At 36.9% G+C, this 20928-nt stretch overlaps 1 protein-coding gene and 1 long non-coding RNA gene across 3 annotated transcripts in view; one reads left to right on the plus strand and one right to left on the minus strand.

The window, feature by feature from the left end:
• Positions 1-5602: 5602 nt before the first annotated feature.
• Positions 5603-14017, minus strand: LOC134475676 (uncharacterized). The gene is made up of 3 exons (XR_010046860.1): positions 13928-14017; positions 12555-12669; positions 5603-7233 (listed from the first exon to the last, which is right to left on the minus strand). It is a non-coding gene; the product is annotated as an uncharacterized LOC134475676 (long non-coding RNA).
• Ndfip2 (Nedd4 family interacting protein 2) overlaps positions 13989-20928 on the plus strand; it is an 82375-nt gene continuing 75435 nt past the window's right edge. For both annotated transcript variants that reach the window (XM_063246918.1, XM_063246917.1), the window contains exon 1: positions 13989-14318. In XM_063246918.1, the coding sequence (XP_063102988.1) occupies positions 14004-14318 (315 nt within the window). In that variant the 5' untranslated portion in view covers positions 13989-14003. The remainder of the gene's footprint in view (positions 14319-20928) is intronic.

The raw sequence follows: 20928 nt of genomic DNA on the forward strand, positions 1-20928 counted from the left end.
GGATAGGTTCCTTGTTAAGATGTGTGAAAAGAAAAAGATTCCATTGAGTCAATAGATAGCGATTCTGTTAGTAATAATGAAAGTTGTCCTGCATGATAACCCTCTTCTCTCTTGTCTCCCTCATACCAGTCATGAAGGTAATTGCAGGTAAATTTTTTTTAAATGCTTTGTATTTTATTGCTTTGTATTATATTACAGTATTATAATTTTATATGAATATTTTTGGATACAGATGGAATAGTCATCTGTATTTCCACTGTTTATTATAGGGACATTTGCTTTGATATACAAGTGCTATGAATGATAAGCATGTTTCCAGAATAAACTATGCTCACAAACCAAGGTTTTACTGTTAATCTTTTAGACAAGTATAATAAGTAAATAAAAAATTTAGGTTGTAAATGAAAAAATTGAGGATTAGTAGTGAAACTACTACAAGGGAAACTACTTGACTTTAGATACTGATGTTAAGACTTAAACTGAAAGCTAGGCATTGTGGCGCACACCTGTAATCCTAGCACTGGGTAGGCTGATGCAGGAACACTGTCATGAGTTTGCAGCCAGCCTAGTCCACATAGTGAATTCAAGGCCAGTCTGAACTACACAGCGAGTCCCTGTCTCAAAACACCAATAATTCATGATACTAAGAAAGTATCATGAATAAGTTACCTGTAAATAATTATATTAGTCCTCTAAGGCTTCCTTAACAAAGTATCATAGACTGGCAGTTTAAACAACATGAATCTATTTTCTCACAGTTCTGAAGGCAACAGGTTCAAGATAAGGGGTCATAATGTAACAGGAAGTTAAAAATGTAACAGAAAATTCAAAATGTAAAAGCTAGCTAGTAGCTTTATACCATATTAAGACAGGATGTGTTCATCTGCACCCCCCAATCCTGCATAGCTGGATCACCAAACTCAGTCAGTCTTGACTGATTTCATCCAGCTGGTTTTTGTAGATAGTTTGGTCCAGGTCAACTTGACCCAGTCCAGCTGCCATGCTTCTGTTTTCCTACCTAAAAATATATTCTGTTTTATTAACCTGTTCCAAGGACTGTCTAGCCTAGTCAAGGACAAGGACACATGATGTCTACCCACCTCCTTGCTCCAGCTCCCTCCCAAGACTCTCCCGCCTAGTGATAAACAATCCTTCCAACTGCATCTGCCTAATGACATAGTCTATAACTGATTCACTATTGGCTTTTGTACTTCCTGCTTGCAAACCCTATATAACCAAAACCCAAAGCTGACCAGAGGTTGGTGATTTGGGACTGGTCTCACCAACCTGCCAGCAAAATAAACAGTTTGCTTTCCTCCTTGGTGCAAGGCATCTTCCTTTTGGTTTTGTTCCAGTTTTCCACAACAATAAGATTGGTGTAGATGAAGTCTTTCTTCCTGGTTTGTAGAAAGCCACTTCTCACTGTGACTTTTCTTCTGTGCCCTGTGTAGAGATCTCTGGTGTCATTTCCTCTTCTTTTTAAAAAGACACCAATATCAGATTAGGACCCAACCTTTATGATATCATTTAACTTTACCACCCTTAATGATCCTATCTTCAATTATAGTCATATGGGGTTAGGGGATCATATGAATTTGAGGATACAATTTGGCCCATAACATTTATACAGATTTTAAATGTAGTTAGTTAATTATTGTATCTATCCTATTTTAAGATTTTATTACTCAGAGTGTCATACCAAGGATTTTAAAACGCTAATAATAACAGGCAAAGTTTATAGAGTAAGTCATGTACATGAGGCATTATTGTAAGTATTGTATATGTATTAGCACATTTAACTCTTATGCCAGTCTTTGTGTGTGTGTGTGTGTGTGTGTGTGTGTGTGTGTGTGTGTTTATTGGTACTGGGGATCAAACTCACGACTGCCTGCTTGCAAGGCAGGCACTTATGCCGCTGAGCTAAATCCCCAGCTCCTCCTTATGCCAATCCTATTAAGTGGATACATTATTTATTGTCATTTTAATGAACAAACTGATGTAGAGTAATATATCAGAAATCATTTATTTTTTGAATGTTCAAAAATTTTTTTAATCAGAAAAATGTTTATTAAAATTATGAAGTGTGGGTATGGTGACTGTAATCCTAGCACTCTGGGTGAGGGAGGAGGATTTTAGTTTCAAGTGTAGCCAGGGCAACCTAATGACATATAGAGACCCTGTGTCAAAAAATGGAGAAGGGGTTTAGGGATCGAGTGCAACATGCAGGTTCAATCCCCAATGCCAAAAATAAAATAAAATAAAATAAAATAAAATAAAATAAAACAAATTGTGGTAGTGTATACAAAAGCTTTTTGTTGTTTATACTGATATTTCATATTTAAGACCATCTAAATGTAATGTTTCTATGTGTGAGTGATATTACGAATGGAGCAGAGAACAAAATGAAGAAGACAAACTGACAGCTACTGACAGAAAAAGAGCTCAACAGAAATGAGGCAGAGAAGATTGGATGATAGGAACAGCTATTTTGGAGAAAATGACATCTTAATAGGTAATACTGATTTAGTATCATCTTGTTTTGAAGTCTCATCTAGCTTTTGTCCTTCTGTCTCCAATGGTCTAAATAGTCTGTATCTTATTGGATTTTATTATGTACGATAGTATAAGCAAAAACCTTTTAAAGACAAGGAGATTATACAGAAACCATTGTTCATTTTCTGTTAGTCGATTCTAAATATTCTGTAATGCTGTCATTCTCTTGAATGGTTTTACATTGTTTTGATATAATTAATGCTACAGTATACGAAGTTGTACTCAAGGATTTCAAAGAAAGAGACAATATGGTAACTACTTTTAGGTTAGGATTATCTGGTGGTGAAACACTATTCTGCTTAAATGGTTATGTTTTGATCTGCGCTGTTTCGTTGTTATGCCCTCTTTTATCTCAATCTCCACTCCATTATTTACTTTTTTATCTTTATCCTTTTAATTAAAGGAAAAAAAATAGCAGGATATATTATAGTACCCACTTTGACTTTTCATTACCTTGATTTAAAGCCCTGTATTACTCTCACCATCTGGTTTTTAAATGATGTTCCCCTATTCTGTTTTGCTGGATAGTATCAGGTTCGAAAGTTTAGGCATCAGCTGTGAAGATAATGAGATTCATTATGACGCCCATTCTTGTTGACTTTTATCTACTTTTGAAGACCTACAATGTCTCCAATGTTTTGGTTTTGTCGGTTTTATTCTTTACTGTTTTGTTCAATTGTATTATAACTAACGATATAGGCAATTCTATTAGAGATAGCGGGAGGCATTATGGTAACCATTGTTGATCACCTTGTATTATGTTTTTACATTATCTATTATGTCCACCCTTTTGACTTGACCGATTCTGTTCTGTTATGTCACATTTGGTTTTACTCTCTTTCAAAAAAGTAATAAGAACCGTGGGAGCAATGAAACCCAAAATGTGTAATAGTCACTGTACAAAAGAGAGGAAAAGAAAGTGCTCTAAACTATATAACTGCATGTATATTTAAGTGTATAAGATAGAAAATGATATCACAGAGTTTTATTGGATCATTGACAGAACTGTTTGCAGTATCATTGATGGAATGTCCACTCTACAAGCTTTAATTTTGTGACTTGAACAATTATTTCTAAGATGACAATATGTAATCCATTAACTAGTGATTTCCTACTGTTCATTTTTTTTCTGTAAATCTGTATAACTTGTATCCTTTCCCTGCTTTTTTTTTTCCTTTTCTCCTTAAATAAAATTAAAAAAAAAAAGGAAATTGAACCTAGGGGCTCATGCATGCTAGACAAGAACTCTACCACTAAGTTACAGCACCAGCCCTTCTTCTAAACTTTTATTTAAGACAGTATCTCATTTAAATTGTCCAGGATACCCTCAAATTTGCAGTCCTACTGTTTCAGCTTCTCTAAGTAGATGATTATAGGTGTATGGCACTGTGTCTGGCCAAATTTAGTTTTTTTGGAGACAAGGTCTCACTTTGCAGTGCAAATTGGTCTTGAACTTATTATGTAGTCCAGACTGGTCTCAAGCTCAGGCAATCCTCTTGCCTCAGCTTCCTGAGGATTTAGTTTACTATAAACGTTCATTTAAAAGCTTTTTGAAAAGTTGGGCCATTTATTCCCCAGATTTTTATCATGATAATTAGATTAATTTTAGTTGAGTCTGATGATGCTTTTATTTAAAATATGCTATTAAGCCTATATTCCTTAAATATTATTTGTCAGATGAATAGACATGTCTCCCCAAAAAGACAAACCACTGATATCCTTTGCTAGTTATATCTGGCTTTTTGAAGTTGATATTTTAACCTCTCTGATGTTGGCAAATAGACTGTGGCTGGAAGAAAAAGAAAACGTTTCACGAATGATTACTATCTACCTTAACTGGTATTGGTAATTCACAGCCAAAAATATCTTTGGAGTATGCCACATATATTTGACCTAAGATGACTTTTCATAAATCAAAGCATATTGTGTAAAGCATAAAGCATGTCTGGATGTCTCTTGAGATGCATGGAAAAGACTTCTGAATTGTGTGCTGTCAACATAAATCACTTCTAACAGCCATTTACTACATACTGACTAAATGGCCAGCTTTATAATAGATACCTTGTTATCCTATTGAAGCCTCACTCTAGTTCAGTGAAGAGGGTATTGTCATTTCCAGTTTTAATGAGGAAATTAAAGTACAACGAGAATGTCCAATTTGGCCAAGGTAAGCTGCCATTTAAGTGAAAGAGATTTGAAATTCATTTTTTCCAGAGGCAATAGTTGTGAAGATTAAATAAAATTACCCAGGGGGAAACAACCTAATATCTAGCCATGATGACAGCATAAAAGAAATTTGACAGATAATAAAAAATTGCTTAGCCAAGTAAATAATCCTGATATACTATGACATGGACTGAAATTCCCACATACACTAGCAGCAAAAAGGAGTATAATTTTGACACATGGATACACCTTGAGAATTTCATGCTAAGTGAAAAAAACTTTCATGATCCTATTTATATGAAGTACTTAGAGGTCAAAATCATACAGATAAAAAGTAGAAAGGTGGTTTCCAGGAGCAAGGAGGAGAGGGGAACGTGGAATTAGCATTCAAGTTTGCAGAATGTAAATTAGGGGAATGATAAAAAAGTTCTAGAGACAGATGATGGTGATGGTCGCAAAACAATATGAATGTACTTAATGCCATTGAAACACACACTTAAAACGGTAAAATGGTCAATTTTATATGTATTAGCATAATAAAAAGTCACTCATGAAAACTTTAATAGTGCCCTAGCCCATTAGAGAATCAATACTTGGTTGAGGATCTCAAGAGACTTTATTTGCAAATGGGAAATAGGAAAACTAGTAACGAGATGACATCTAAATGTTCAGAACTACATTAATACAAAATCAGTGAAAAATTTAGAAAACTGTTTATATTTAGAAAAAAGTCAGGCTAAAATTCATGGAGAACTTTAAAGGTTTTCTAATCTTTGAAAATAATCAAAGCATTCATTATATTTTTATTAACTCCTAGAATGTTTCCTTGTTGAAATTAAGAGAAATGACATTGTTATTTTTATATAGTGGTGGAATGGGAACTTAAACCAATTCTAGTGAGCAAATTAATAATAAAGGCCTGTTATGTGCGGGACCCATATTAGGTACTGAATGTGGACACATAAAACTCTGTAGCCAGAACTGGAAAGAAAAAGAGCAAGTCCAGATTAACAACTGTAAAGAAGAAAGGTGCACAGGCAAAATAGCCAAAGATCACTATTACTGATGACTATGGAATGGAAAAATTTGGAAACAGACAGGCACCCACAAAAAAAAAAAGCCATCTGATGATAAAGGCAGAGGTTAGGAGATATTTTGCAAGCCAACAGACCAAAGATTGCAAGCAAGCCACCAGAAGTAGGGGAGGGCCATAAAATAGATTCCTCCTTATAGCAATTTGAAGGAACTAACCCTGCAGACACTCTGATTTTGGATTTATAGCTTCCAGAACTGAAATTTGTTTGTTTGTGCTGGAGATTTAATCTATGGCCTCATGTATAGTAGGCAAGCATTCTACCACTGAGCTATATCTTCAGAAAATTTCTTTTTAAGTCATGCAGTTTGTGATACTTTTAGACAGGGCCTCATTATGTAGGTTCAAGGTTGGCCTTGAACTTGCTTTGTAGCCCAGGTGGTCTGAAATATGATCATGATTCTCCTGCCTCAATCTTCCAAGTGTTAGAATTACAGAAGTGCGCTATCTACTTGGCTAGTTTGTGGTATAGTACTTTGTTATGGCAATCCCAAGAAACAAAAACCAAGATCAACCTAAAAGAAAAAAAAAATTCAAACACTTATCAGTCATATTTATTCAGTAAAACTAGTAAATCGTGTATTCACAAACTGGAGTGCTACACAGAAACAAAAATCAACAAACTACCACTATACTCAATAATAAGAATAAATCTTACAAATGTAAAATTAAGAGAATCAGATTTAAAAGGGTACATATAGTACTTCCTACCTACACAAAGTTAAAGAGCAATCAGGATTAATTTATGGTATTACAAATCAGAATAATAGCTATTCTTTATATGTAGGTAGAGATAGAAAGTAAGCACATGGGTCTTTAGGGGATCTGGAAACAGTCTGTTTCTTAATGCTGTTTGTATGGGTTTATTCAGTTCATGAGAAACCATGAAAGTGTATATCTATTAACTATATACTTCTATGTAAATATATTGAAATAAAAAGTTAAAAGTGAAAAAATCTGGTAATCTATGTGCTTTGCAGTAACAATAGCACTTACTCCATGTTTATTGTGAAAATATAATGAGATAATATATACAAAGCAGTTAGGAAAAGCACTAACAGCATTTGATAAATGTCAGATATGATTTATATAATTATAATGATTAATGAACACACCATGTCATTGTTTTACTCCTTGATAGACAACTACTGACATATTTTCTGAGGTTACATACACTGGAGCCTATCACTTACTTTATGATGAGTATGTGTCCCCTAGAAAAATTACGTTGGTTAGTTGGGAGACCTAGTTTACTTCAGTTCTATGAGGGTAGTTTTTATACTCCTTATATTATTTATTATATTTTAAACGCAGAATGTCCCCTTCAGCCAACAGAAAAATTAAAGAAAGGAGAAGTCCCTCCAGAAATAAGTCTTCTTCACATTCGTATGTTTACATTTTTATTGAAGTTTCACAACCACCTGTGAGAGAGACAGGGAAGAAATTATGATTCTTACATTCAAGATAAACAAACTGGCCCAGGAAATTAAGTTATTTAATCAGGGAACACACTGCTAGAAGATGGCAGAGTTGAGACAAAGGCTATTACAAAATTATTCAGATATCTCAAGAAGTAAAGAAAGGAGAGAAACTGCAGGTGAATGCTAAAGGAATGTTTGGTTGAATAATGTCTAACAGAACTTTCTGTGATGATGCTGATGTTCTAATCTACAGTATCCAATACTGTAACTACTAGACATTTGGGGTGACCAAGCACTAGAAATGTGACTGAGCTGACTAAGGGAATATATTTTTAAATTATTTTTAATTTTTTAAAGTTTATTTGCACCATTTAGATATATGTAATGATCACACTCATCATGGGGAATTTGTACCTGTACATGATATATCTTGATTCTTTCTTTTTTCCTGTTTCCCTGCCCTCTGTTTCCCATTCTTCTCTGCATGATTAAAACCCATGGTTAAAACATGGAGGCTGGTCCAGGTGTAGTGGCACACACCTGTAATCCCAGCATTTGAGAGGCTAAGGCAGGAGGATTGCTGAGAGTCTGAGGCCAGCCTGGGCTACACAGTAAGTTCATAGGCATCCTGAGCTACATAGCAAGATGCTGTTTCAAAAACAAAACATGAACAAAGAAAACCAAAAAGGTAAGACAAGAAATGGAGGCTGGGCTAACTTAGTTGGAATCTTATTCATGTTATTTGTTTGATGCTCGTACATACTAAACTTACATGAATGAAAATGTACATATGGGCTGGCATTGTTCAGCTTTTAGGCTTTAATGCACACATAATATCAGATATCTGCTATATTTCCAAAGATTACATTTGTGGGAAACAAATGTTATGTACTTTAAAATGTAGATGTTTTACTTTCTCCAAAGTAGAATTCCTGAAAGGCTTTGTAACTGTCTTGGAATTTATCCTTTTTGATGGCAATATATTTGCCTGTTATCATAATTCAAAAACAGTTTTTGTTTCTTTTGTAGTACTGACAACTAAACCCAGGGGTACTGCACCACTAGGCTACATCTCCAGCCCTATTTATATTTTATTTATATTTTATAAGCTCTCATTATGTTGCCCAGACTGGCCACAAACGTGCTTTCTTCCTGCCTCATCTTCCTATGTATCTGAGATTACAGGTGTGTGCCACCATTCCTGGATTTCCAAAAGAATTTTTGACAAGTAGAGTTTATGATGTATTCATATCTGTAAGATTGAATTCACCTCTTTGAGCCTCACTTTCTATGTTTTCAAAATGAAGCTGTTGGTATGCAGAGTCGCAGAGTTTTATGGAAAGTACACAAGTGATAAAATTTTATGGCTCTTAAAAAACACATTTCTCTATATTTTAGACAAAAGGAACTTTCCAGGGACTATAGTTAGCCAAATCCCTGATCACATCAAATGAAAAAACAAAGTTTGATTTTCCACTGTGTGAGCTATATTTGTATATGCATATGTTTTGTAACATTTATACTTTTAAGAATTGGTCTCTTGAGAAAGAAGATTTTAGCTTGGTATTTATCTTTATTGGGAAAATTATACTAGCTCTTTCAGTGATAAAGAATTTACAGATATCTCATGAAAATTATGGATTATTGACAAGTGAAGGGCAGTGTAAATATTTTATTTATTTTGGGATATAATTGTCAGATATAAAAGGAATTTCCTTTTTCTCATTACCTTCCCTCAGTTTGGTTGGGTGGCCCCTAGGCCTCTCCCTTTTTGAATGTTAAGTTCAGGAAACAGGAATAAATTTCTTCTTTAGTTCTGGACAGGCAGCATTTCATAAGGAATTCCGTCTGATTAACACGTTCTGTTTTTCTGATATTAAATGCCCCTTATCCTCAGTAAGGAAGTGAGGTGGCCTTATCACATGGTGACTTATTGTTGAAGTTGTATAATGTTGGTAATGGTACAGCAGTCAACTGACATCACACCCTATTTAACAGATGAGGCCTAGTTTCTACTGTGACGGAAAGAGAATCAATGCTCACTGACACGTTAAGAAAATCTTGTCACACAAGAGACATTTTTCTACCCAGTATTTTACACACACACACACACACACACACACACACACACACACACAGAATTTTGTCTTCTTACACAAAGATCACACATTAGTCAAGGGAAACCTACTCAGGATCAAGCCAGATTTTCTATGATCACAGTGATTGGGTTGTATAGAAAAAGAGACAATTTCACATAAAACCCTGCTCTAATATGGTCAAAAAATAGCCTTCTATACTCAGCATAAAGCATTTTAATAACCTAAGAGCCACACAATTTCAAATATGAAATCACTAATAAAAAGCCACTATTGACTTGCTTACACTCATTGCCCAGGACTAAAAAAATAAAAAAACTGAAATATGCCAAATATAAATATTGTTAGGACTAACATAAAGTAGCTCAGTATCAGAATTCAAACCTTTTCTAATTATTGCCTGATTTCTCCTTCATATATCTGATGAAACTAACAGGAAATACTTAAGTATAGAAAAATTACTTGTATGTTAATGTCTAACTTCCTGGGATTTCCTCCCTTTCTCCTATTTCTTTCTCCTTTTCCTTTTATCCCTTATCTTTATTATTCAGAGATAATTTTAGCTTTTAGTGTTTAAATAAACATGTGGTATCAGTTGTCTCTGTCAGTGGGGCTAGGCTATTGACCAACTATCCAACCGAAAACAATTTTAGGTTTTGCTATGATGGTATTTTATAGACACGATTGAAGTCCAAAATGAGTTGCCTTTAAAGATTACCCACTATGGTCTGAGTAGGCTTGACTCAATCAATCAAATGTATGTAAGTAAAGAGCTGGGGTTTTCCAAAAGAAGACATTCTCTCTATGCCAGAGGCTTTAGTTTCTGCCCTAAAGTTACAGTGGCTTGAGCTATGGGTTTCAGACTTTCCTACCCAGCATTCCCTCACAACTGTATAAGCCAATTTATCACAAAAGATTTCTTAATATATATATCTCCTACACTTCTGTTTAGTTCCATTCTGACTGCAGAAAAACAGGAGTTGCATTTTAGATTGTTTTGGTATACTGGAAGAGAATAAAGAGAGGGCAGGGAAGGAGATAGTTAATTGTCTAATTACTCATTTTAGGTTTCCTCTCCACAATTAGAGAGCTGCACAGATGACAAGAATCTCAGAGCCAGTTAAATTCCAGGAACATCATGTAAAGCTAAATTGAGGTTCAAGCCTGCAAACTATTTAAAAAACGCATATGCATAGTGATAAAGATGAAACGTCAGTGTAAGAAGTGTGCTAATTTTCATTCACTAAAATGAAAAGCAATAGGTTGCTATAATTTCACAAATATATATTTTAGAAATTAATGTTCAGAAAATGGTGGTTAGTGAATTTTAACTAGGTCTGAAGATGTTCAGGTATATTCTTTTCAGTCTTTCTCTAGGTAAATATACATAAATCACATATTCTTGCATCTTAAGATCTGTGATCTGTTCTATACTGTAGAAGAAATGAAAAAAACTAAAGCTCAGCGAAGAAGACACTAGGGCAAATTTATAGCACTTGCCCGCCTGTGTTTCAGACCTGTGTGGATGGCTGTCTGAGGGAATCTTGACTGAGCTCCTTGGGGAGTAAGGGTGTGTTTGTGTATGTGTGTGTGTTTGCGCGTGCATGTGCACGGCTCAGTGTACTTGGGTAGGAGACAAAGTTATGGATGATCTTAAGCTGCTTTACCTCTCGAGGGAAGAGCTGCTTCAGGGAAGATGGAAGAGGTTCCCAATGGGAAGTATGTCCCAGATAAAGAGGTCCCCATGATCTTAACCATCACTCTACTAAACTTCACAAGTTTTTCTTCAGTGTGAAAGCTGTAGATACTTTACATCTACATGGAAAAGGCTAACAATGTAGATTACAGAGGATTATTTTGGATTAGAGACATTAACCACATCAAGTGAGTCATATTTAACAAAACACACGTTAAATAACTATCAAAAGGTCAAGGATTAAAAATATCACTGGCTATTATTTAAGGTCTCTAACGTGACAAAGAACATCGTTCCTACTGTTTTTTTGCCAAAGGAGTTGCTCCTAACGGGACATTTCAGTGCTTGCGATGGTCCATCACAAGTTACAAGGCTGGGGTGAGGTCAGCAAAAGCAGTTCACAATGGGCTCTTTTGGGGTCGATATGAAATTGTTATTTCATATAGGTGAAGGTGGCAATTAAGGCCATAAAGGGGAAAGAGACAGTTTCTTTTTTCAACTTTTTTTTTGGAGAATTTACCACAGCATAGTGTCAATATAGTGGAGGCCTAGCGCTTGGTCACCACTTACTGGTAAACTGGCACTGGAAAATTCCAGAGCGCCTCTGTGCAATAGCTTCCTCCTCTGTTAAGCAGGGATTATACTCAGGAGTATATCACGGAGTTGTGGTGAGAATGAAATGTCAATGCACAGCGCCTGGGTTAAGAAATACTTGTCAATTACTGTTCTACTTCCGCCTCCTCTTTGACTCCCACTCACTGAAAATATGCTTTTTTTTTTGAGTTTTATCACCTGCTCAGCTAGAACAGCAGAATGTTCAGAGAACATGAATTTGTCACATTAACAAGACTCAGAATGTCTACTTTTGGTCAGGTCTGTTTTTCAATATTATGTTCTCAGTGTGGTGCTGGGTGTAAAAAATGGCCTCCTTTCTGAGAAGCAGTCTATCTGAGAAAGAATGAACATATAAGTGGTTGATAAAATCACAAGCACATGTAAAATTTAACTCTAAATCAACTTTACAGACTGTAACTGACTTAGGAATCTACCTTTAGTTTGCTAACACTGGTTGTTATTTTGCTCACTGAGGTAATTCATTTGGAGGAGATACTGTGAGGATGAGTACTTATACCAATAATACCAACAAGATGTTATATACTTATTGTCTTAGAATCTAAAATATATTTTGAGCCAGGAGTGGTGGTGCAGGCCTATAATCCCATCAGTCGGGAGACTGAGGCAGGAGGATCACCATGAGTTCTCAGCCAGCCTGAACTATATAGTGAGTTCAAGGCTAGCCTGAACTATAAAGCAAAGACTGTGTCTCAAACTAAACCAAACCAAACCAAGCCACAAAAAATTATTAGATCACAAGAGAACAGACTGAGGGTAATTTAAGTATGAGGTTACCTTACTGGTTAGCCCAGCAGTGCTCTCTACTGCTAGATGTGTCAAGATGGCAACAGGAAGAGCTGAACAATGCTTTGAGAAACAAAAACAAAAGAAATCACACTATCAGGAAGGCTTACATTTTTAGTCAATGATCTCTCAAGGAGATGTTTTTTTCCTTGTATCTTGATGTTAAAAACAGCTGGTTAGGCCCATCCAAGTGGCATTCTTCACTCCAGGAATCTCCCGTGCACACTAATGAGAGAAGTACAAAGTGAGTGGAGCTCATTCTTCTTCTTCAGCCCCTGGAGGGAGGGATGAGGCTGTTGTGTGTGTTCCACTGTACAATTAGCAAAAAGGGGTCTGGCTTTCCTAAAAATGATAGCTGGGGGGGGGGCGCTGGGGATTTAGCTCAGCGGCATAAGCGCCTGTCTTGCAAGCAGGTAGTCGTGAGTTCGATCCCTGGTACCGATAAAAAAGAACCCCCCCCCCCCCAATGATAGCTGGGTCAGATCTTGTGGGATTATAGTTATCAGGGTATAAAGAGCACATCTTTGGGTTAAAAAAATACTTTTTCCTGCCCCACCATACTACAGAAACATGCTGTTTGCCTTGTGTAATGCATGCGCAGTGGTAGCTATGGGGGTTAGTCTGATGTGAGACAGAATCACGTTTCATCTAAGTGATTCCTATCAAGCGCTTAGACATTTTTGCTTTGAGTATTATATTTGTGTTACCCTCAGCCTCATCGTTATTTTCTATCCCTTCTGTATCCTGGAACTCTAAAGGCCTCTCTCCTTGCAGAACATAGGAGAAAGCCTGAAAACTCCGTTGGAGTCTTATTAAGAAAGGGAAAATTTTTAAAAAAATAAAATTATTCCACAGAGATTTTTTTTTTCTTGGCAGTGATAATACTCTATACAACACCCTAACGGTGGATAGTTGTAATAAATTTGCCTGAACCCCTAGAAGGTATGACGCCAAGAATGAACTGTGGTGCACACCTTGGCCTCAGCATGCGCGGTAGGAGAGTCAGGTGCGTGTGGGTGTGGGTGTGCTGGTGACTCACCAGCAGAGTGGGGAGAACGGGGAGGGGGGGAGAGGGCGAAGCCAGTGTGGGGGCACAGGGTACCTGTGCTGTCTCTGTACCGCCTCGATTTTTCTGGATACCTGAAGCGCCTCTAAAAGTAATCCGAAAACCACAAAAACCCCGTATCTGAGTAACGATTCTAAAGAAGCATTTTTGGAGTGTCCCGGAGATGGACCTCCTCGCGCTGCCCACGGCTGCCTGAGTAATAGGAGAAACGCTGGGTAAAATCACGACCAGCTCTGGGAGTCTAAAAATGCTTCCTCGCTCTCTCCGGTGTCGTCTCGGCAAAGATTGCGCACTCGTTCGTCCCTGCGTGAAATCGGCGCACACAGGAAAAAAACCTATCATGGATGGCTATTTTTTTTTTTTTTTCTTTGCCTGCTTCTTTTGCCACCGCCCACTCCCGACCAGCTGCCAACCTACCGAACTCTCCCGCACCTGCCTCACTCTCCCATCACCTCCCTCCCAGCTACATACACCCTGCGAGTCCGCAGAGCGGATGGAAGCCCGGCCGAGCCAGCGAGCATGCGCGGCCGGCGCGCGCATGCCCAGTGACGCGCGCGGCGGCCCGGAGCTTCCCCCGCGAACTGCGAGCGACGCGGAGGTCTCCGCGGAGCCTGCCGGAGCGACAGGAAGTGAAGCGGCACCGCCGGGCGACCGCGGCGGCAGAAACCGAGGCGGAAGGGGCGCTGCGGCTCCGACGTCGCCAGCCGGGGAGGCCGAGGTTGTTGAGGGCCGCGGCGTCCTGCCCGCGCTGGACCGGGATCCCAGCACGATGGACCATCACCAGCCCGGGACTGGCCGCTACCAGGTGGTGAGTTTCCGGCCTTCTGCTCTTCCCAGGAGCCCGGTCGCGTTCCTCAGTTTATTCCCGAAGGGACGTGCTAGAGATTATTTTGCTCTTCCGGCCGCACACCTTTTCTGTTGGACCTTGGCTCCAGACTCCAACGTCCTGCCCTCTTGGCCCCAGGTCTTTTCGTAGACCCACTCGCCCCGTGTACCCTCCATTGACAACACCCTCTCTTCTCCTGAAAACTTGTTTGTATTTTCTTTCTTACCTTATCATTTCTTTATTTCCTGACGCAGTCACACTGAGACGTGTCAGTCGATTTTGTGTTGTAAATGAGGCTAAGTTCATGTACCTGTCAGGAAAGCGATTGCCGTTGTTAGTGCGGTGAGTGGAAGAAAGATGGGGCGGGTGTAAGCACTACAGAAGGTAGAAGAAAATTTGGAAAAAATGTGGGTTAGGAATTGTGGAACTGTGGAGAACAACTAGTGCTGAGCTTGCCTTTTCTCTAGATAACCTTGTCATTTTGTCCTTTTTCATTACGTTAGTATTAAAAGTGATTGCATTCTTCTTTCCCCAGTCCATATACATGTATATCCACACACACACACACACACACACACAGACAAGACACACACACACACACACACACACGTACCTATGGCAGGAGGTGGGGGAGGAGTTTTGTTAGGCAAAAACTTTGCTCTTGTTTGAAAAATTAGTTTTCATTTAATTGGATTTAAAGCATAATCATAAAACTCTTAAGTGTTTAAATGAGTGAAATGCGATGTTCTGTATTTTCTTTGTCAGTTTTTCTTCTGAATTTTTCCTTCGTGTATTCTGATGGTGTCATTGGAGATTTCTGTTGTAGCTAGCGTAGGCCTTATTTTAAAATGGACTCAATGTAATTGACTGTTCTCTTATAGCTGGATAGCGTGTTAATCTGTACACTTCCAGATGATAATTTAGATAGACCCGAGGGAGAGGAGAAAAACACGTACTGCTGATGGTGCAGTACAGAGTTGAAAAATTGTACAAAAGTAAATATGTTGGTCTCATATTTCACCTTTCATGTATTTTTGCACATATGTGAACTAAAAGTTTCTATTAATTGTTTGACAGATATGAAGAATACTGAAAAATGAGATCCCGGTTTTATGTGATTTTTTTCATTTTTCCAGTATTTCATGATGCATCGTCATCTGGTTTACATCTTTTAAAACCTCTAAGTTAGTTGTGGTGAATCTATGACATACATGTTATTACATTTTTCTTTTAAGTCAAAGACGTTAATGTGTGGGTTGCTTTTTCTAAACTGAAGCTCCGTATTCAGGTTAAATTGCAGTGTTGGCATTTTGTGATAAACAAGTGGGTCTTGGGTTGCAAGTTTGGGCACTGAGTGTTTTATTAGTATATTCAGAACAGTTTAAAAAATATTGCTACCAATGTGGAAGGTAATTTTTCAAGATGGTAGTGTATATACTTTTGGTTTATTTTTCAAAAAACCATCCTTAGGGCCAGAGATTTAGCTCAGCGGCATAAGTGCCTACCTGGCAAGTGTGAAGTTGTGAGTTCCATCCCTGATATATTAAAAAAAAAAAATCCTTGGTTTTGTAAATGTTAGCAAAAATAGAATAAAATAGATAAATGCTGGATAATATTCGCAGTGATGCTTTTTTGGTTTTTCTATTATTTCCTGTTCTTACTTGTTTTTCCTAATGAGTTGGTATGAATCCTTTCTGTTTCAGTACTTAATGATTCTTTCTCTTTAGTTGCTTTGACTTACTGGAATCAGCTATGGTTTCATACACAAATCATTACTGAAAATATTTTTAATTAATGTAGTTGTACCTTAAGTATTTTATCATATTGTTATATTTGCTTTAAATATAACTAGTCATGACTGTATTTTTAAAAACTTGCTACTGCAGTGCTGAAATTTGTTATTTCACTGTTGGAATATTTTTTCTCTACAACTACATTCAAATAAGTGAACAGTGTCTGCTGTATTTTATTACCCCTCCTAATCCTAACCCCAGCTAAAGCCATGCCCTGTGCATGGACTCTGAATGGGTGGAGGCATTTCTTGAGAGCAAGGTTAAAAATCAGTCATTCTAAAATCTTTCTTTTTAGGGAGACTATAAACTGGTGTTTTTTTTTGGTGTTTCTTGTAAGACAGCATTAGGGAATGCTAACGATGAAAATTTGCATTTTAATTTATTTAGTGTTTAATTACCTAGTAATTTAATTTCATCTATCCAGAGTAACTTTGCTTTGTTGAGAATAGCTTTATTAATAACTATATCTAGATATGACACAGGAGCAGCTGCATGTACGTTTTGAATAGACTTTGTAGCTAGATAACAATCAGCAACTCTGGCTTACATGATGAAGTCAACTGTTTTATGACTACTTTTTACAGTTTTATTTTTTTAAAGTGGAATTAATAAAGTGGAACAATATAGGGCTTTGCTTGTTGAATGTTAAATTAAGGCTAAATTAGGAGATAGGCAGTTATACTTGAAGATGAAATAATATGCTAAGTTTATTACTTTTTTTTTTTTTTTTTTTTGGTCTTTTTGAGATAGGATTTCGATATGCAATTTAGGCTGGCCTTGAACTCACTTTGTAACCCAGGCTGGCCTCAAACTTGAAGTGATCTTTCTGCCTTAACTTCCTGAGGGCTGAAATTACAGGCATGTACCACCACACCTGGCATTTATTACTTTTAAAAAGGATTGAAATTCATTTTTACATACTGGAAAGTTAGCAGTGATGCCCAGAACTATCAGAATGATTTACTACTATTAATCAATCAACAGAGTTTATCTGGAAAGTGCTTTATCTGAGGGCTTTTCTTTGAGATAGATCCAAATTTTGCAAAGTACAGCAGTAAATAACAATGTAGAGCTACAAAATCTCATGGTTGTTATTCTTCTAAATTTGGAAAATATTGGGTGTAATAGGTAGTTTCATTGTGTTATGGGAAATTTAGTTTTGCCTGGTAGAAAAAAGAGCAATATTGCCAAAGTATTAAGTAGTTAACTTGGCTTGCAAGCTTTTGACCACATTCTAACTTGGATGTTCTAAAGTGTCATGTGCCTGTACCAAGTTGACAACAAAGACTAAAAAGGGATTCTGTGTATGGTTAAAATTAGAAGTATTCATTTTAAGAGTAGTTTCCCAAACTGTATTCTAAAACAGTGATAAACTGTGTTTCTGAAAGATTTTATGACACATACTAACAAATAGAAATCATAAGAAATTCTGTAGTAACAACAGTGGTTTGGATTTTTTTGTACTAGTTTTTCTTAATTTTTGACCATAGGTGTGTGTGTGTGTGTGTGTGTGTTTGTGTTTAAGATTATATCAACATTTCCAAAATATTAATGTTTTGTGGAACATAATTTTTAGTAGTGAAGATATGAGTACTTTGCTCTTGTATCTGGAGAATTAAAATTGTCCTTGGTAAATCATCTAAGAAGGAAGCTTGACAATTAATGATTAGGACAGATTTTGCAAGGGTAAGATCATGAGTTCGATTCCCGGTACCAAAAACCAAAAAACCAAAAATAAGTTTTGAGGTTGGGAGCACACTCCTCAGTGGTTCAGTGCTTCAAGTATGTCCACATGTGCGAGGCCCTGGATTTGATGCCTGACACCATAAAAACAAAACAGGATTTTGGTTTTGGTGTTTTTGAGACAAGGTCTTGCTATGTAGTCCAAATTGGCCTTTAACTTGCTGTGTAGTAGCTTATTTTTGCCTGGAATTTGCAGTCCTCCTGCTTTAGTCTTCCAAATGCTGAGGTTATAGATGTGTGCCACCACTCCCAGCATAAAACAGGTTTTAAAAATCATCTGAGTTTAGATTTAGGTTTGCATTTCTCGTAGGTGTCTTTAATTACTTTGCATCTTGAAATCTTTCTTCTCCTTCATATTAGTGCCACCTTATTAAGATTATTATGAGAATTAAATACTGAAATATATATAAAACATAAAAAGATAGCAAATAACTACTCCATTTACAAATTAATAAGCTGATCTGTTAATGTTTCAGTGTTGCTGGCAGAAAACAGGAGACTCCGAAGTCAGAGACAAGTAATATTATTCATGACACAACAAGCAATGTGAACATCAGCATATTTGACAAGGTTTTCCTTGATACACCTCCCAGAGGGACAGGAGGAGTAAGTTTATGTCAGAGCTGAGGAACTCGGGGAACTCAGAGCCAAGGGTGTAACACTATTTTGTTTTGTTTTGTGTTTTAGCAAGCAGCAAACATTGTATGCAAGCAACAAACATGCTGGCTGAATTCTCTTAGTGAGGGCAGATACTTGATCTTCTTTGTCCTCTATGTAATGTATACACAAAATAGTTCAGTATCAGGAAGTGGAAAGCTTTAGAGATGACACACTCAGCAAGAATGGGGACATTTAGGCCACCTGCAGATTGCCTGCTCAGTAGTATACATTGTGGATAAGATAATTCAATATGGTGGCATTTTAGCCCTAGTCATTTGCTTTCATTTTCCATTTTTAAAAAGTACTGTAGCCTTTTATGTTTTTCTCCAGTTGTTACCCTCTCAACTAGATCATCCTGATTGCCATGATCTTCATTTGTTTCCTTTGAATTTATCTGTTTACTTGTCCTGGCTTTCATTATCACCCCACCTGTTTTACATACTTATGGTTTCTAGTTGTACTTGTCTCCCTTGAACTGTTGCTTAGACACTAACTTTCTCCTTGAAACTGCTTTATTATTCCTGATATCAAGAAGCAGTCTAGGGGCTGGGGATTTAGCTCAGTGGCATAAGCACCTGCCTTGCAAGCAGGCAGTCGTGAGTTCGATCCCCGGTACAGAGAAAAACGAAAAAGACCAAAAAAAAAAAGAAGCAGTCTACTTTTCTTGACATCTTTGGCTTTTCTTTGCAACTCTTTTTTTTCTTTTGTATTTATTCTATTAACTATAAATATTAATGCTTTCCTTACATGTCATGAAATAGCTACTTACTACCTTTTTCATTATCTGCCCACCCTTTAGGATATTGTTTGCATTGCCTGAACCGTATTTGTGTAGTGTAAATTTGATTTTTATTTTTTTGCTCAAACACTGTCAGTGGCCTCTTATTGAATCCCCCTAGCATCTAACAATATTTGCTATCAAAACTTTCAAACATATTGAAAAGTTGAAAGAATGTACAGTTAATACCATATACAAATCACAGGGTCTGTAGTTGTTAGGTTTGTTGTATTTGCGTTTTTGTATATCTGTCATTCCATCTTACTTTTTTGATACTTTTAAAAGTAAATTGTAGATCTCAGTGTACAGTATTTCCACACTCTTAAGATTACCCCAGAGTTTAATATTTATTTGTTGTTCTTTTTCTTTGGTTTAAAATTGATTTGAAGTGAAATGCACTGATCTTACATGACCTTTTGGGTGAACTTGGAATCTATTCCTGTAACTTTAAACCACTTTCAAGATACAAAGTAGCGATCCGCAAGTTACAGTCCAACTCTTGTGTTTGTAAATAAGGTTTTATTGGAATACAGCCTTGTTTATGTATTTACAGTGACAGAGCTCAGTATTTGATGCAGAATTGACAGAGCTTTAAATATTTATTATTCTGTTTATAGTTAGTCTGCTTGGCTGCCATGAGAAAAAGTTCAATAGATGTGTGATTTATTTCCTACAATTTTGGAAGTTCAGAAATTCAGTATAAATATTCTAGCTAATTTACCTCCCCGGTTAGGGTTCTTTTCTGGCTTGCAGGTATACTCTCTTAGTATGTCTTTACTTGGTGGAGATAGAGGACATTCTGGTCTCTTCTTCATACGAAGATAGTTGCTTCTTGTGGACCCCGTCATCATGAGCTCATCTAAACTTGATTAGCTCTTGAAGGCCCCACTGTCATATAGTTATTGAGGGATTGGGACTTCAGGTAGAATTTTTGGGCAAACACATTTGCTGTTCTTTACAGATAAAGTTTATTGACCAGATGTGGATTATTCCTATTTTTTAGCATCTGAGTTCCATGAATGGGCTTTCTGAATCTGCACAGTGACGTATCTCAGCACTGTGACTTCTTAAGTTTTACATACTGACTGTTAGAACCGGGAAGGGCCTACTTATTGTTAGTTCTACACCTGCAGTGTATTCTCTCCTACTTCCCTGACTTTATGTGTGTTTTTCACTGGTGTCCTAGTCTGGTTTGCTTACCTCATAAAATCCTATTCATGGCTGGGGATTTAGCTTAGTGGCATAAGCGCCTGCCTCACAAGCAGGCAGTCGTGAGTTCGATCCCTGGTACCAATAAAAAAGAAAAAGACAAAAAAAAAAGTCCTATTCATAAATGTAAAAACCCTTTTGCATCTGTCATCAGAAGAAGTATGTAGGGAGAGTTTCTTGCATCCATCATCTGCATCACAGCAAAGGCAAAGTTTAGAGTTACAATATTAGAGAACTTGTGATGTTCTGAATTACGTATTTGGGTGTCTTTATTGTCTGAGCTAATGCTTTTCCTTAATGGTGCTTCACCATTTGAATATTTGATTTTTATTTCATCTTTCAAATACATTTTCAAACTTTTAAAAAATAAAATTGAAGAAATTCAGACTTAGATATTTTGTATACTGAA

This window comes from Cavia porcellus, unplaced genomic scaffold (genome assembly GCF_034190915.1).
Source record: "Cavia porcellus strain 051 isolate PalLab524CR breed Dunkin Hartley unplaced genomic scaffold, mCavPor4.1 scaffold_4, whole genome shotgun sequence".
Classification (NCBI taxonomy): domain Eukaryota; kingdom Metazoa; phylum Chordata; class Mammalia; order Rodentia; family Caviidae; genus Cavia; species Cavia porcellus.